Consider the following 15,956-nt stretch of genomic DNA (forward strand, 5'->3'; position numbering starts at 1 on the left):
CTCGAGCGGCGAACCCCAAAGTGGGGCGGAGGGAGCGTTGGAAAGGAACGGGCACGAAGAGAGCTGCGCGGAACGTCCGGACTTCCGGTTCCGGCGCGCCTTACGGCCCCTTTACGGTGACGGACCCGCGGCCACCCGGAGCGCTGTCGCGGAAGGACCGCAGAGGTTGTCTGAAGGCCGCGGCCAAGATGGCGGCGCTGGCGGGTGAGCGGACGGCGTGCGGCGGGTCCCGCTGCTCCGGTTCCGGGTCGGCCCGATCGGGTCCCGGTCCCGCAGCCGGGGCTGTAGGCGGCGATGCGGGAGCCGGGGCGGGTCGAACTGAGGCGGAGGCCAGTAGGGGACGGGCCTCGGCGGGACGCTGCCCTTGACATTCCCGGGAGGGAGAGGTGACCCGGGGCCTCGGGGCGCCGACGGACAGGGAAACTGAGGCTCGGAGACGGGATGGGGAGCCCGGACACCCCCCGGAGAGCGGACCTGGCCCGCCGCAGCCACTGGGTCTCTGGGGTTCGCTCTCCGGGTGCTCGGAAATCGGGGCGCGCCGGGACCCCCCGCGCTGCCTGTCAATCAATCACGCCCCGACGGCTGCAGGCTGGTTGCGGGGCGGGTGGGCGTGGGGTCCGCGCCCCCCAAAGCCGGGTGGGAAACGCCTGTGGTTTGGTTTGGTGCTTGGGGCAGAGCCAGCGGTCCTGCTCTTCATCGCTGGTGACGGACGCGCTGTCCAAAGTGTCGCCCGCCCCCCCCCCCCCAACTCCCCCCACTAGCACCTGGGCGGACGCGGGTGCAAGTATCTCAGCCCGATTCTCAGCGGTTGCCCCGTGGAGAATTTCCTGGCAGCAGTAGGGAAGGGAGATCGCGCCTGCAGGCGGGAGATCGGGGTTCAGGCTGGGAAGGACCCCCAGGCTGAGCTCAGAGTAGCCCCCTCCTCCCCACCCCTGCAATGCCCGATGTGCATGCCCACCTCCAGCCAAACATCCCTAAAGTGGCCAGGATGTGGCTCCCGGGTTTTTGTTGCTGTTGTTGTTTTGCTTTTTGGGCTTTGCACAGGGGCTACTCCTGGCTCATGCACTCAAGAGTTACTCCTGGAGGTGCTCAGGGGACCATCTGGGATGCTGGGAATCGAACCCGGGTCGGCTGCGTGCAAGGCAAACACCCCACCCGCTGTGCTAACGCTCCAGCCCCTCACGGGTTTTTTTGTTGGCTCTGGCTTTGGGGGCCCCACCCACAGTGCTCAGGGCTTACCCCTGGCCTTGTGCTCAGGAATCATTCCTGGGGGACTCCTGGGCCTTGCAGAAGATTGAACCTGTTTACCTGTGTTGCACCAATCCCTAAAGAGATCAAGATGTCGCTCAAGTTTTTTTGAGCGATACCCAGTAGTGCTTGGAGCTTACCCTGTGCTCAGGGATCACTCCTGACAGGCTCAGCGGGCCTTATGGGGGGCGGGGCGTCAACCTTAAGTTGGCGGGGTGCTTGGCAGGCGCTGTGGCATCTTCCCACTGGTGTCCCCATGCACCGCATCCCAGGTCTTAGGTCCCTGCAGATATTTTGTTTGTTTGGCGACTGCACCCAGTGGTGCTCAGGACTTTACTCCTGACTCTGTGCTCAGGAATATCTCCTGGCAGGGCTGAGGGGACTCGGGGGTGGGGGGTGCCAGGGATCGAACCCAGGCCAGCTGTGAGCGAGGCAAGCGCCCTCCCCACTGTCCTCTCTCCGACCCTCGCTTGGTCCCTGAAATACCTGCAGATTGGGGGGGGGGGGGTCTCTGTAGGGTGGCGGGATGGCAGGGCCAGACCCCAGGGACTGAAGGTTGCCGCGTACCGTGGCCGGTGCGTACCACCCGTGGCTCACACTTGTGGCCTCATGGGGTCCTGCGCTGTCCAGCGGGATTTGAGGCAGACTGAGGGGGACCGGAAGTTGTGGTTAGATCCTGGCCCCTAACTCACGCCTGCCGCCTGTGGTTCTTTCTGCAGCTACCGGCCTGCTCCGCCCGCTCCTTGCGCTGCGGTGAGTGTCTGCCTTTCCCAGGCTCCGGCAGGGATTGTCCTGTCCTTAAGACTGCTACGCGGGTAGGGGCATGACCCCTGCGGGAGCCTGTCCAGATGGGAACCTCAGCATGTCGGACCCAAGGCCAGGGCAGCTCTGGAGAGAGCCCGCCTAGTGGAGGGGGTTCGGGCTTGGAGGCGGGTTTGCGCCTGGCTGGCTTCTTGGCTTTGGTATTTTGTTGTTTTTGGCTTCTGGGCTTCCTCCCGGTGATGCCCAGGGGTTGCTCCTGGCTCTGCACGCTGGAATCACTCCGGGTGGTGCCCCAGAATCGAACCCGGGTCGGCCGCGTGCAAGGCAGTCGCCCTCTCCGCTGGACTATCGCTCCAGCTCCAATAGCTTTGGCATTTTGGTTTTGGGGCCGCAGCCAGAAGTCTTTAGGGCTGAGTTCTGGTTCTGCATCCCTCCTGGCAGGGCTTTGGGGGGACTGTATGGGGAACCAGGGATTGGGCTTGTGGAGGCTGCTTATAAGGAAACACCCTCCCTGCTGTAAGCTCTCTCCTTTTCTTGGCTTTGTTAACTTTTTTTGTGTGTGTGTGGTGGGGGGGACACATTGGCCATGCTCAGGGAACCCTGTGGGATGCCAGGGATTGAACCCGGGTCTGCCGTGTGCAAGGCAAGGCCCTCCCCGCTGTCCTATCGCTCTGGGCTTTGATTTTTGATAAGCCTGTCCTTAGGGCTATTGAGCCCCTCCAGGGAGGAAAGGGGGGAGGCGGGGGAGGGGCTTCCCTGGCAGGGGCCAGTCCTCTGTCTTGGAGCCTGGGGCACCCCAGCCTTCCCCACTCCCACCCCTCACACGTTCTCTGTCCCCGCAGCCCCGGCCTGGGCGCCGCTGTGCAGACACGAGATGTTCATCAGAGCGCAGCTGCCGACAGCCCGAGCAGGTGAAGACCCCCCCTCCCCACAGCCCCCCTGGAACAGCAGTGGCCTGTGGGGAAGCCAGGGTGTGTCCGCAGAACCCCCTTTCCAGGTGGGGAAACTGAGTCCCACTAGGGGCCTGCTGGGGCCCCTGCAGGACTGGCCGAGGTGTGTGCCTGCAGGCTCCCTCTGCCTGGTGCTGGGGGCTAGGGGGGCGGTCACAGCTTGTGTGTGTGTGTTTGTGTCTCTGTGTGTGTGTGTGTGTGTGTGTGTGTGTGTGTGTGTGTGTGTGTGTGTGTGTGTGTGTGTGTCTGCGCTGCTCACCCTCTCTGTATCCCTCGCCCAGCACCTCGCCTGCTGGAGCCGTGGTCCCCAAACGCGCTGCGCTCCCCAGCAGCCGGGGCGAGTATGTGGTGGCCAAGCTGGATGACCTCATCAACTGGGCGCGCAGGGTGAGCCCCCCGCCCCCGCCCGTCCCCGGGGCCCCGCCTCGCCCACCCCCTTGCTTCCTGGGAGCTGCGAATGCGTTTACACCCCAGGACAGGAGAGTGTCCGGGGTTACAGCCCTGGGTGTGTTCCAACTCTGTGTGATCCCTGGCACCGCATCAGGTCCCCAAAGCACCACCAGGGTCCCTCCTAAGTGTCAGAAATTGCCCCTGACCTCCCCTGGGTGTGGTGCCACCCCCCTGCCCCCCCCCCCCCAAACAAGTGCTGCTGACTGGGAACATGAATGAGGCCCCACCAGTGGCCGACATCCCAGCCTGCCCCGTCTCCCGCTGACCACGTGTCCTGCTGCCTTGGACAGTGGCTCTGTTCAGTGTCCAGGGACTTGGCCAGCTCGGCGGCAGTGGGCATTGCCCCAGTGATGGGTGCCAGGCTCGTCCTGTTGCCTGTGAGGAGCCAGGCCTCCAGGAGGACTTCCTGGAGGAATGGGCATTTGGCTTTCTTAGACACCCAAAGGCCCCAGGAACCCAGATCGACCCTGCACCGGGCAGCGTTGAGCTTCTGTCTGGACTCAGGTGGTCGCCAGGCACCTGTGCAGCAGCTGGTGCCGCTGGAGGTTGGCACTGGGGCGTCTTGGGGCGTCAGTCACCGGGACACGCTTGTGTTTGTGTGTCGAAGGGTCTCACTGAGCCCTCAGTGCAGGGTCGAGACTTAGCCTGCCACGTCAACGGTGGCACCGGGCTCCCTCTCCTGGTCCTGGCACCCAGTTTTCACTCCTGTCTTGGTTTTTGTTTCCTTTCGGGGCCCACACCCTGGTGGTGCTTAGGGCTGACTCCTGGCTCTGCTCTCAGGGTCCCCTGGAGGTGCTGGGGGATCCTGTGGGGGCTGCCTCCTGCCTTCTCGCTCCAAATCCCAGGGGCTGTGGGCCTAGGCTCGCCTAGGGCTCGCCTCTCCTTCCTGCTGGCGGCCCGGGGCCAGGGGCTCTGCCCAGTCGTGCCCAGCCGTGACATGTTGGAACGCACCTGTGGGGCCTCCCTTGGCGGGCTGGGTAACGCCTCTGTGTTATTTTGCCAGAGAGGCAGAAATTACTCATTTTGGGGCCAGAGCGATACCACAGTGGGTAGGGCGTTTACCTTGCACACAGCCGACCCGGGTTCGATTCCCAGCATCCCATAGGGTCCCCCGAGCACCGCCAGGAGTAACTCCTGAGTGCAGAGCCAGGAGGATCCCCTGTGCATCGCCAGGTGTGACCCAAAAAGAAAAAAGAAATCGACTCATTTTCTTACGGGCCATGCGTGCTCAGGGCTCTGCGCTCCGGGAGCACTCCTGGCGGTGCTCAGGGGACCCTCTGGGGTTCCCGGGATCAAACCTGGTCGGCCATGTGCAAGGCCAACGCCCTCCCCGCCCTGTGGCCCTGGTCCTCCTTGCTTTTCTTGTGGGCCCACACCCTGCAGTCCTCGGGGATGACCTCTGGTGGGACCCTGCAACGCCCCCCCTGTGACCCCCCTGTGCGCCCCTAACCGTCCCCCGGCCCGTGCATACGCAGAGCTCGCTGTGGCCCATGACCTTCGGCCTGGCCTGCTGCGCCGTGGAGATGATGCACATGGCCGCGCCGCGCTACGACATGGACCGCTTCGGCGTGGTCTTCCGCGCCAGCCCGCGCCAGTCGGACGTGATGATTGTGGCCGGGACGCTGACCAACAAGATGGCCCCGGCGCTGCGCAAGGTAGGCCGGTCCGGATGCGCACCCCCCCCCCCCATGCCCCTTACGCCTGGCCCCGGCCGCACTGACCCCCTCACGCCCACCCCCCTCGTCCAGGTCTACGACCAGATGCCAGAGCCGCGCTACGTGGTGTCCATGGGCAGGTAAGGGGCCCAGATGAGCCCTCATGGGGCGGGGAGCAGGGGAAGGGGGTGCTCAAGCCTGGTACCCCACGGAGGGACATCACCCCCCAGCCCCCCGTAATCCCCAGCATCCAAGCAGCATCGCCAGACAGCTTGGCGGGGCCCGGGGTGGGAGGTGGCTTGCAGGCCCCCAACAAAAAAATCAAAAGGCATCGCCCTGGAAGTCCTGCCCCACTCAGGGCTGCGCCCAGGGGTCGCTCCCTCGCCCCGTGGGGCTTCGTCTGCTGAGAGACTGGGGACCCGTGTCTTGCAGGCAAGTTTGTTATGGTGCCTGTTGGGGATTTCCATCCCGAGGCCCTGTGTGGGGGTTCAGGGCCTCCCCCTCCATCCAGCCGTTGCCCTTTCGTGCCCTTGCCTCCTGCCGTCTGCCCTCTCGGGCAGCCAGGGCTGGGGTGCCTGCTCGCCTTTTCGGGGGCCTCACCCCCCTCCCCACACTCCTTACAGCTGCGCCAACGGCGGCGGCTACTACCACTATTCCTATTCGGTGGTGCGGGGCTGCGACCGCATCGTGCCCGTGGACATCTACGTGCCAGGTGAGGCCGGGGGTGCTGGCCAGGCCAGCTGCGGGGGGTTTGGAACAAGTTGTTCTTTTGGGCCCCGTGCTGACTCCTGGCTCTGTGTTCTGGCTGACTTCCGGCGGGGCTTGGGGACTCTCTGGGCTGCTGGCAAAACCCTCCTTGCTGCCAATATTGCTTCGGACCAACCTGGTGTTGATTTGAAGGGAAATGTGGTGTGTGTGTCTGTGTGTGTGTCTGTGTCTGTCTGTGTGCCCTCCTGAGCCCAGGAAGCGGTCATGTGCCTGTGTCTGTGGTGCTGACCACGTTCAGGTATGACCCAGCCAGTGCCCAACAGAGCCAGGCTGGGCAACAGCCCAGACTCTACCTCCCTGGCCCCAGGCAGCCTGATTCACACCTAGAAGGGGCCCAGAGATGCTCACAGGGGACCCCAGCCTCCTCCCTGCAAAATCCCTGAGAACTCGGAGTGAAAGTTGCCAGCCCCTGCAGACACCCCTTGACTCCCGGCCATCGAGAATGACTAGGAGACTCCCTGGGTCCGAGTAGTGGAGCTGCAGCATGGAGGGCCATGTAGGAGTGGCGGGGGTCACCATAGAGGGGCTGCGTGTTATGTGTCTGCCGTGAAGGGAGGGGCCGGCCAGCCCAGAGGTGTCCCTGGCTGGCCTTGCTGTCTGCTCCATGCCCGCTAGGGGGCGCTCAGGGTCAGGACTCGACAACAGCCTGTCCGGGGGCACCTCGGAAGCCCCAGAAACCAAGATGTTACCTTGGATGTGGGGAGATTGGAAAAAGGCCAGTGTTTTGAGCAGTATCTGCCAGTTTGGCAAATATCTGCAGTATTACATTATGGGCCTTGTGTGGGCCCCACAGGGGCCTCAGCCACAGGGCAGGTTGTAGGGAAGCCCCCAGACTTAATTCCCCACTGTACTGCTACTGCTGCCTAATTCCCTTGATAGCTCTAAGCCCTGGCCTTTGAGGGCTTTGAGGGATGCATAGGAGTCCACTACGGAGGGCTGTTCGTGCTAGCTGCTGCTTGTTTTGACTTGCAGCTTTGGGGAAGTCACTTCCCACAGCCTCAGTTTCCCCATCCAGCATATGGGGCTGTTATTTAGCCTGGGGCCAGAGTGCAGTGGGAGGTAGAGGACCAGGACAGCTGGGTGCCCAGTGGTCACTGTGACCCTTCCAGGTATACCAGGTCTCCATCAGCTCAGTCCTGAGAGTGTGTGTGTGCTCTAAGCCCTGGCCTTTGAGGGCTTTGAGGGATGCATAGGAGTCCACTGCGGAGGGCTGTTCGTGCTAGCTGCTGCTTGTTTTGACTTGCAGCTTTGGGGAAGTCACTTCCCACAGCCTCAGTTTCCCCATCCAGCATATGGAACTGTTATTTAGCCTGGGGCCAGAGTGCAGTGGGAGGTAGAGGACCAGGACAGCTGGGTGCCTAGTGGTCACTGTGACCCTTCCAGGTCTCCATCAGCTCAGTCCTGGGTGTGTGTGTGTGTGTGTGTGTGTGTCCCTTGAGTGGGTGTGTGTGTGTGGGTGTCCCCTGGTTGTGTGTGTGCCTGGGTGTGTGTGTGTGCACAGGGCGGGGGTTAGGCATGTGGATGTCAGGTGTCTGTGGGCCCACCCAGTGTCCAGCCCTCTTCCCTGTCCTTTCCACGGGCCCACCCTGGGGGGGCGGACCTCAGCAGGCCGCTCCTCCCAGATCCCCTAGCCGGGACACGGCGCCGCTCATTCTGGGGAGCATGTGGGCACGGCCGGGGAAGGAGGGTGGGTGCCCAGGGCCCAGAGTCCCGGGGGGAGGTGTGTGTGTCTGCTGAGGGCCTCGATGGGGCCTGGATTCTGAGGCGCGGCCGCCCCCGCCCCCAGGCTGCCCGCCCACCGCCGAGGCCCTGCTCTACGGGATCCTGCAGCTGCAGAGGAAGATCAAGCGGGAGAAGAGGCTGAAGATCTGGTACCGCAGGTAGCGCCCCGAGCCTCCTGCCGCTGGCACCAATAAACCTGAGAACCCGAGTCGGGTCGCACAGTGGCCTGCCTGGTGTGTGGGGAGGGGTACTTCCGGCGGTGCCCGCAGGGACACCAGTGTCAGACCCCCCCACCCCCACCCCACCCCACAGATCAGGGCCAAGGGGGCTGCGGGCATTTCCACGCTCCCTAAAGGCGCCGCCCTGGTCTCTGGCCCCACCTGCTGGGCAGCCGCAGAACTGCAGTGCGCGCCCCCTCGCTGCATCCATCCAGGCAGCCTTTATGTGGGGCCGGCATGGGGGGGGTGCCTTGAGCCCCCGGACACTGGGAAGAATGACCGGCTCAGATGGACACGCGCTGCTGATTGGCCAGGCCCCACCAGCGTTTATTCCCCCTCCAGGGCTGGGGGGTGGGAGCAGAGCTGCGGAGGAGGGCTCCAGCAAGGGACCCCTCAGTGCTTGGTGACCAGGGGCGTGATCATCTGCGGGCACGAGTAGTAGCGGCAGTCGGCGGGTGGCACCAGCTCCAGGACCTGCGTGCGGATGTGCTCCCGCCGGAACCCGGCCTCCAGCAGCGCCGGCACCTGTGTCTCCTGAGGGGGAGGCATGTCACTGTGGGGTGGGCCCCCCAGCCCCCATCGTGAGCCTGGGTGTGAGGGGCATCTCCGGTGCCCAGCAGCTGCTCCCTCCCATCTGTCCACCGGCAGCGCTCCCAGCTGGACCCCAAAGCAAGGTGGCCACTGGGAAGGCGCAGACAGCGACCTCGGGGTTGGCGGGACCCTGCCCAAGGGGAGGGGTCGCCTCTTAGCAGGCGGGACAGGAGACCACCAGGCCAAGCCCACAATGATTTGGGGGTAGGAGGCCCCAGTGCCCTGCAACTCACCTGCAACTTGGGGTTCTAAATGGAGCCTCGGAATCCACCCTTGGCCCCAGGAGGGCGTTGGCCTGGCACCTGGCCCACCCCGGCCCGACCCCACACCACAGAGGACCCCTGAGCTCTGCCAGTTGTGGGCCCCACCCCTAAAGATGAGCCCTCCGGGGTCCCAGGACATGTTGGACTCTGGCCGCAGCCCCGGTGAGGGTGGGGGCCCACAGCTCTGGCACCTCGAACATGGTGGTCACGTCGGAGTACCGGGATTTCATCAGCTCCCCCCACGACGTGAGGTTGCAGTAGCTGAGGACGCCCCCTGGCTTCAGCAGGCGGAAGGCGTGGGCCTGGGGGAGGGGCGGCAGTCAGGAGGCGGCGGTGAGGGGGGGAGGCAGCACCCCTAGCCCGTGTCCATCCACGCCCACCTGAATGAAGTTGAACTGGTGGGTGTGCCATGTGTCCTCGGACAGCGGGTACGTGTCGTACAGGATCCCTGCACGGCGGGGAGGGGACCCCAGAACCAGGTGTCATCTGGGTCCTGTGGGTACGGACCCCACCAGGCTCCCTCATGGGGCCCACCCAGGGGCTTCTGAAAATCCCTCCAGAAGTAAAGGGGGGGGTTAGATGGGGATCAGGCACCCCCTCCCCCTGCCAGCCCCCGTCTCACCATCAAAGTGATTGTCCGGCAAGGTGGGAGCCACGTCCTCCCACAGGCCTTTCAGGGGCACGACCTTGGGGGTGGAGGGGAGGAAGTGAGGTCAGAGAGGCCCCCTCGGCTCATCCCCACCTGCCCCCCCACCCCAGTGGCTGAAGCAGGCTGACGGGTGTGGGGTCTGCAGACCGAGGCGGGCACCTTATGGGGCTGCCCGCGGGCCCAGTCCTGGAGCCGCTGGAAGACGCCCTCGTTGCACTCGATGACCCAGTGCTCGTCGATGGCGGCTTCCTGCACCTTGGAGGCAGCGATCCCCATGCCGAAGCCCACCTCCAGCACCCGGCCCCCTGGCGGACAGAGCGCGGGGCTGGGCAGGCTGCCTGGAGGAGGGGGCCCGGCAGCACCCTGCCCCAGAAACACCCCCCAGAGGCCCAGCGGCCCAGAGCAGGAAGAGCATGGGCCCTGGCCGGAGGCCAGAATGCAAGGGCCTGAGTGACCTCAGGACGGGGGGACGGACGGACGGGACCCTGAGTGACCCCTTGGACTTTGAGCCCGCCCTGCCCAGTGGCGCCTTATCCTCACTTGGTTACTTTGCTGGCTGCTCTGTCCACTCTCCCACACTCGGGCCGGACAATGCAGTGCTCACAAGGCCTGTCTGGAACCAGGCCCTGCCTGCCTGCCACGGAGGGAGGGGGTGGGCAGCGCTGGATCAGGGGCACTCTGGCTGGGACTGGAGTGCTGTGGGCACGGGGGGCGGGGGCCCCCACCCCGCAGGCGCTGCAGCCAGCAGCTGGCCGCCACCCTGGCTTTCCCAAGCTATTCTTAGCCGGGGCACCGGGCCCCACGTGCGCGCGGGGGGGGGGGGGGCGCCTCCCAGCCCGCCCCTTCCCGCAAGAGGGTCCAGCCTGCGGGGCAGTGGGGAGCGGGGCCTCTATAACCCCCCCAAGTTCTGCGGACTGGGGGGGGCGCCCACGGCGTGCATTCCCGTGCTCGCAGCCCGCCCCCCCCCGCTATAGAGTCCGCCCCTCTCCAGCAACCCCGAGTTTGGGGCCCCCCTGCAAGGGGCGCGGGGGGCGCCCCCAGCCTTGGCCGCCGGGGCTACCTTTGGAGGTGGCGGCGGCGGCCAGCGAGTGCATGTAGGGGGTCTCCCAGCGCTCCATCACCGGCTTGCCCAGGATGTGCAGGTGCGTGTCGTCCGCGTCGTAGGCCGCGGGCGCCGCCCGCCACGCGGGGCTGCAGTTCTCGCCGGGCGCGAAGATGGGGGTGTCGGCGGGCGCGCTCATGCCGCCGGCTGGACTGGACGGCGCGCCCCGGACTCTGGCGACTCTGCTGGGCCCGGCGGGGCCTTCTGGGCCGGGGGCGGGGGGCGGGGCCGGGCCTGGGGGCGGGGCGGGGCCGGCGGCCGGCGCGCCTTGGCCCGGGTGGCCTCTAGTGGCCGCTGCTCGCTGCCCCTCGGAGACCGCCCCGAGGCGGGGTGCGCACCCCAAATCCGTCCCCTCCTCACGGTCTCCTCCACCACCCACGGGCGCCCCGTCAGGCCTCTAGCTCCGGGAGGGGGGAGGGTGGGGGTCTTCCCCGGGCCTCGCCTGGTCACCTGCCTTGGTTTCCCCATTTTGCCGTATCTCTAAGCCACCCCGTCCGGCTGGCTTGTGAGCAGGGCACCATTTCCGGGTGCGCTGTCAAGCCCCGAAAATCTTTTCTGTTTTTTTTTTATTGCGGGGTGCCACCCTCGGTGTTCAGGGGTCACTCCTGGAGGTGCCCCTGGTGGCCGCGGTGCTAGCGCTCAGACCCGGGTTAGACTCATGCAAAGCCAGCACCTTACCCAGACTATATATATATATATATATTTTTTTTGATCCTCTGGGGTGGGGTGCCCCTAATTTTACAGGTGGGAAAACCGCCTCCACAACCCAGACTGATGATCACGAAAGTGGGGTCCTAGGATAAGAGCCCCTCTCTCTCTGGGGGGCAGAGGAAGTGCAGACTTTTGAGCCAGAACCCCTGGTTGGATTGCAGCAACTCAAGATGTCCCCCCCCCAAAAAAAAGGACAGGTACAAGAGAGATGGTACAGCGGGGAGGATGCTTGCCTTATACACAGCCCACCCAGGTTCAGTCCCCAGCATCTGATATGGTCCCGCGGCCCCTCCAGGAGTGATTCCTGAGCGCCACCAGGTCTGGCCCAAAAGCCAAAAGTATATACTAGAGACCAGGGTGCAGCCCAGTGCCCACAGATGGGGGAGAGAATCCACAGCATGTGCCCACCCTATTTTTTTTGGGGGGGTCACACCCGGTGATGCACAGGGGTTACTTCTGACTCTGCACTCAGGAGTTACTCCTGGCGGCGCTCAGAGGACCATATGGGATGCTGGGAATCGAACCCGGGTCGGCCACGTACAAGGCAAACGCCCTACCCGCTGTACTATCGCTCCAGCCCCCCACTCTGTTCTTGAACATTCTCAGCCATAAAAAGGAAGAAGGGACCAGTGCAATAGCACAGTGGGGGGGGGCATTTTCTTTGCACGTGGCTGACCCAGGTTTGATCCCCAACACCCCATATGGTCCCTCACGTTCTGCCAGGAGTGAGCCCTAGACACAGAGCCAGAGGTAAGCCCCGAGCACTATTGGGTGTGGCCAAAAAAGAAAATGAGGAAAACTACTCAGACACTCTGTCCCTCGCTGCAACACAGCAAGGCAGAGAGCCAGGGAACAGGAAGCTCAGGGACATTAGGCAAACACACAGGAACACATCCTGAGGGAGCCCCCCATCTTAGGCGGAGCCCCTTCAGAGATTCGGGGAGTTGATGGGGGGGCAGAGCTAGAGCGGGGAGTGTTTCCTGGGGACAGTTCTTTTTTGGTTTTGCATCACACGTGGCAACGCTCAGGGATCATTCCTAGCTCTGTGCTCAGGAATCACTCCTGGTGTTTCTTAGAGGACCCTATGGTGATCAAACCCTGGTCGGCTGCATGAGCACGACCATCCTGTTGTTTGTCAATTTCCTCGAGGAGGCACCAGTAACGTCTCCTTCGTCCTAGCCCTGAGATTTTAAAAGAGCCATTTCAATGCTCTTTCAGGATTAGGAGAACGAGACTCATCATTGTTACTGGTATTTGGCATATTGAGTACGACATGGGAAGTTTGCCAGACTCTGCCATGCGTACTTTTGGTAGCCTGCCAGGTTCTCCAAAGGAAAAAATAAGATAATAAGATGTCGCGCGGCCACAAATGCGGCCTTGCACTTCCGGGAGCTGGGTTTTATAGTCTCTGCGTCTTGCCCGTTGATGGGACCAACCTGGTGCTGGCGGCAGCTGGTGGGTGTGACGCCTACCTACTGGAAGATGGGGGTTCTGGTTGGAGAAGGCCCAGTCCCCATCTGAGCAGACTTGGAGTAGGTCGGCTGCATGCAAGGCAAATACCCTCCCTGTACTGCCCCAGTGAGCAGAGTTCTGTGGGGAAAGAGAACATTCTGGAAACAAGGCTGCGGAAGAGTTCGCAGTCCTAGAAATGGTTTTCTGACGAGGAGGCCGGACATGGGACAACAGTGCATTTATGATACATAGATTTTATCCCGGACGAGAACAGTGCAGTCTTCTGCCCCCGCACCTGGGTGTTCCTTCCCGGAGCCCCTTGGAGGGGAGCGGGTTGAGCTTTCCTCCCCGCCCCGACCAGGGCTCCGGCAGCCGAAGACCTCCAGGACCAGCCACCACCATGCTGAGACCACTCTCCGCACACATGAAGGTACTGGCAGAGGGACAAAGCCACGCGGGTTCCGGGGCCGAGACCTCCAAGCCTACTCGAATTGGAGTCGAGCATCTTCCACCCAGATCCTCCAAATTCCAGTAGGCGGGGGTCACACCCACCACCTGGCCCCCTGGCGCCGTGTAATCCCATCAGCGGCCAAGACTCAGAGACTATAAAATCCAGATCCCGGACGAGAGCAGTGCAGTCTCTGCCCCCGCGCCTGGGTGTTCCTTCCTGGAGTCCCTTGGAGGGGAGCGGGTTGAGCTTTCCTCCCCGCCCCGGCCAGGGCTACGGCAGCCAGAGACCTCCAGGACCAGCCACCACCATGCTGAGACCACTCTCCGCACACATGAAGGTACTGGCAGAGGGACAAAGCCACGCGGGTTCCGGGGCCGAGACCTCCAAGCCTACTCGAATTGGAGTCGAGCATCTTCCACCCAGATCCTCCAAATTCCAGTAGGCGGGGGTCACACCCACCACCTGGCCCCCTGGCGCCGTGTAATCCCATCAGCGGCCAAGACTCAGAGACGATAAAATCCAGATTCCAGAACCGCGCGGCCGCAAATGCGGCCGCCCGACATCTTATCAGAACCTTTTTTTATGACATCTTATTGTCTCATTCCTACTTTGGACAAACTTGCAGGCTATCGAATGTAGCCTGCCCACAGGGCAGAGTCTGGCAAACTCCCCGTGGCGTACCAAATATGCCAAATGCCAGTAACAGTGATGGGTCTCATTCTCCTAAAGAGCCTTGAATATAATCTCAGGGCTAGGATGAAAGAGACGTTACTGGGGCCTGCTCGAGGCAATCGACGAATAACAGGATGATGAAATGAAATGAAATGAAGATTTTATCAGGATAAATATATTGCAATCCAGACATTTTTGTGGGTTTTGTTTGGATTGGGGAGGGGCATATTGGTGATGCTGACTATATGGGATGCCAAGATTTGAATCCAGGTCGGCTGTATGCAAGTCAAGCACCCTCCCCACTATAGTACGACTCTGGCCCCAAAGTTTCTGCTTTAAAACATAGATCGGTCCCCTGAGCACCGCCAGGAGTAATTCCTGAGTGCAGAGGCAGGAGGAACTCCTGAGCATTGCTGGGTGGGTGACCCAAAAACAACAACAAAAAAGATCCACAAACATCTTTGGTTGTCATTTGTTTGAGGGCCATACCAGTTTGCATAGGTAGGCCACTGACTGTTCTCAGAGAATCCGCCTGGCATTGTTCAAGGGACCGTAGGTGGCACCAGGCATCAAACTGACCCAGGTTGGGTGCTGCAAGGCAGATGCCTTTGCAGCTGTACAATCTCTCCAGCCCCATTAAAACACAAACTTTTATTCATTTATTTCTGTTTTCCTTTACTCCGCCACTTCCTGAGGTCTGGCATGGGAGTCCTTCCTTCTTGGCCTGAGTGTCCACTCCTTATCCAGAAATACACGTGATGGGGCCGGAGCCATAGTATGATGGCCACTTGCATGTGGCCAACCCGAGTTCGATCCTGGGCATCCCATAGGGTCCCGCCTGACAGGAGTAATTCATGAGTGCAGAGCCAGGAGTCAGCCCTGCGCATCACCAGACTGTCGCCCCCAAACCAGTCAACCAAACAAAATGGAATACACCTGTGGGTTGCTTCCTGTTCCTCTCATCTTGGGGTGCCCCTTAGGAATCTGTCTGCATCCTGGGGGTTCAGATTTCCTTGGTTTTGGTTCGGGGGCTACATAGTGATATTTGAGGGTTGCTCTTGGCTGCCATGTGATCACTTGATCACTTGATCTCCTGTTATTCATCGAATTACTCAAGCGGGTGCCAGTAACGTCTCCATTCATCCCTGTTGCGTGCTAGCGTAGCTCAATGGCATCTGTTCGTTCTGGGAACATGCAGAGCCTCAAACCGATCATTCAGGGTCTTGACGAAGAAGTCTGACCATCTTGTAGGTGGGCGTCCATGCGATCTTTTGACGTCCCGTGGAATTCAGTCAGTAATGGCTCTAGTCCAGCAGTTGTCTGTAAACCTCATTACGTGTCCAGCCCATCTGATTTTTGATGCCTTGCCAAATGAGACAGCGTCCCTGATTCTTGAGCGTTGACGGAGACCAGAACTCCGGATTCTATCTCTCATTTGAGTGAATCGTGATATTCCAAGCATAGCTCTTTCGATTCCTCTTTGAGAGACCCGAATAGATTAAAAAATAATTAAAAAATTTAAAAAATAGGCATTTTTTTTTTGGCATTGGCATAAAAAAATGCCATGTGATATTGAGAATTAATCAGGGTTGGGAGCAATTCTGTTCTCTCTCTCTCTCTCTCTCTCTCTCTCTCCCCCCCCCCCCCGAAGTTGGCATTTGGGGGGCAGATTTCCCCAGGTGGAGGGGATGAGCTTTCATCATTATAAGAACAGCATTGCTCCTGCTCTTTTTTGAGGGGTTCACACCTGGTGGTTCTCAAGAGTTTGCTCCTGCTGGTGCCTAGTGGGGAGTGTATCTTGTAGGGTAACCAAGACACCAGTTCCTGCCACAGTGACAGTACAGCGGGTAGGACGTTTGCCTTGTAAGCAGCAGACCTGGGTTCAATCCCCGGCATCCCATATAGTCCCCCAAGCACCGCCAGGAATGATTCTTGAGTGCAGAGCCAGGAGTAACCCTTGAGCGTCGCTGGGTGTGACCCGAAAAGAAAAGAAAAAGAAAAAAAAGACTCCAGTTCCTTGAGGCAGCCCTGCCCCACTTCCATATTTTCTCATCTCATTACGAAACTGAACCTCAAGTTTCCAGGAGGTGATGAAGGGCTACTCCTGGCTCAGTGCTCAGGAGACTGCAAGTCCCCACATGCAAAGACTCTGCCAACTCTGATCTTGTTTGGTTTGGGCCACACCCGGTGGTTCTCAGCGCTCACTCACTCCCGGTGCTCCATTCAGGGATTGTTCCTGGGGGGAGGGAGGGCTCAAGGAACTTACGGGGTCATGGGGATCCAACCCAGGTC

General features: G+C 61.6%; 3 protein-coding genes across 3 annotated transcripts in view; 1 reads left to right on the forward strand and 2 right to left on the reverse strand.

Annotated features, from left to right (window-relative positions):
- Positions 1 to 15,956, reverse strand: part of LOC130022085 (cytochrome b-c1 complex subunit 10) — a 320,448-nt gene that overhangs the window by 140,739 nt on the left and 163,753 nt on the right. The window lies entirely within an intron of this gene.
- Positions 66 to 7,761, forward strand: NDUFS7 (NADH:ubiquinone oxidoreductase core subunit S7). Its single transcript, XM_056112803.1, has 8 exons — positions 66 to 204; positions 1,968 to 2,001; positions 2,853 to 2,921; positions 3,242 to 3,347; positions 4,886 to 5,065; positions 5,159 to 5,205; positions 5,689 to 5,777; positions 7,620 to 7,761. The coding sequence occupies exons 1-8, from the start codon at positions 189 to 191 to the stop codon at positions 7,715 to 7,717; spliced, it is 639 nt and encodes a 212-aa protein (XP_055968778.1). The 5' UTR covers positions 66 to 188; the 3' UTR covers positions 7,718 to 7,761.
- On the reverse strand, positions 8,104 to 10,567 carry GAMT (guanidinoacetate N-methyltransferase). Its single transcript, XM_056112799.1, has 6 exons — positions 10,337 to 10,567; positions 9,436 to 9,581; positions 9,250 to 9,313; positions 9,008 to 9,075; positions 8,819 to 8,929; positions 8,104 to 8,307 (listed from the first exon to the last, which is right to left on the reverse strand). The coding sequence occupies exons 1-6, from the start codon at positions 10,515 to 10,517 to the stop codon at positions 8,167 to 8,169; spliced, it is 711 nt and encodes a 236-aa protein (XP_055968774.1). The 5' UTR covers positions 10,518 to 10,567; the 3' UTR covers positions 8,104 to 8,166.

The sequence above is a fragment of the Sorex fumeus genome, unplaced genomic scaffold (genome assembly GCF_029834395.1).
Source record: "Sorex fumeus unplaced genomic scaffold, SorFum_2.1 ptg000019l, whole genome shotgun sequence".
NCBI lineage: Eukaryota > Metazoa > Chordata > Mammalia > Eulipotyphla > Soricidae > Sorex > Sorex fumeus.

Excerpts from the sequence above, each read along its gene's own strand:
- NDUFS7 (XM_056112803.1), top strand. Across the intron at positions 5,066-5,158 it reads TGGCCCCGGCGCTGCGCAAG|GTCTACGACCAGATGCCAGA; the intron begins GTAGGCCGGTCC and ends CCCCTCGTCCAG. Across the intron at positions 5,206-5,688 it reads TACGTGGTGTCCATGGGCAG|CTGCGCCAACGGCGGCGGCT; the intron begins GTAAGGGGCCCA and ends CACTCCTTACAG.
- GAMT (XM_056112799.1), bottom strand. The coding sequence starts at position 10,517 with ATGAGCGCGCCCGCCGACACCCCCATCTTCGCGCCCGGCGAGAACTGC. Across the intron at positions 9,314-9,435 it reads CCCGCGGGCAGCCCCATAAG|GTCGTGCCCCTGAAAGGCCT; the intron begins GTGCCCGCCTCG and ends TCCACCCCCAAG. Across the intron at positions 9,076-9,249 it reads GCCGGACAATCACTTTGATG|GGATCCTGTACGACACGTAC; the intron begins GTGAGACGGGGG and ends CCCGCCGTGCAG.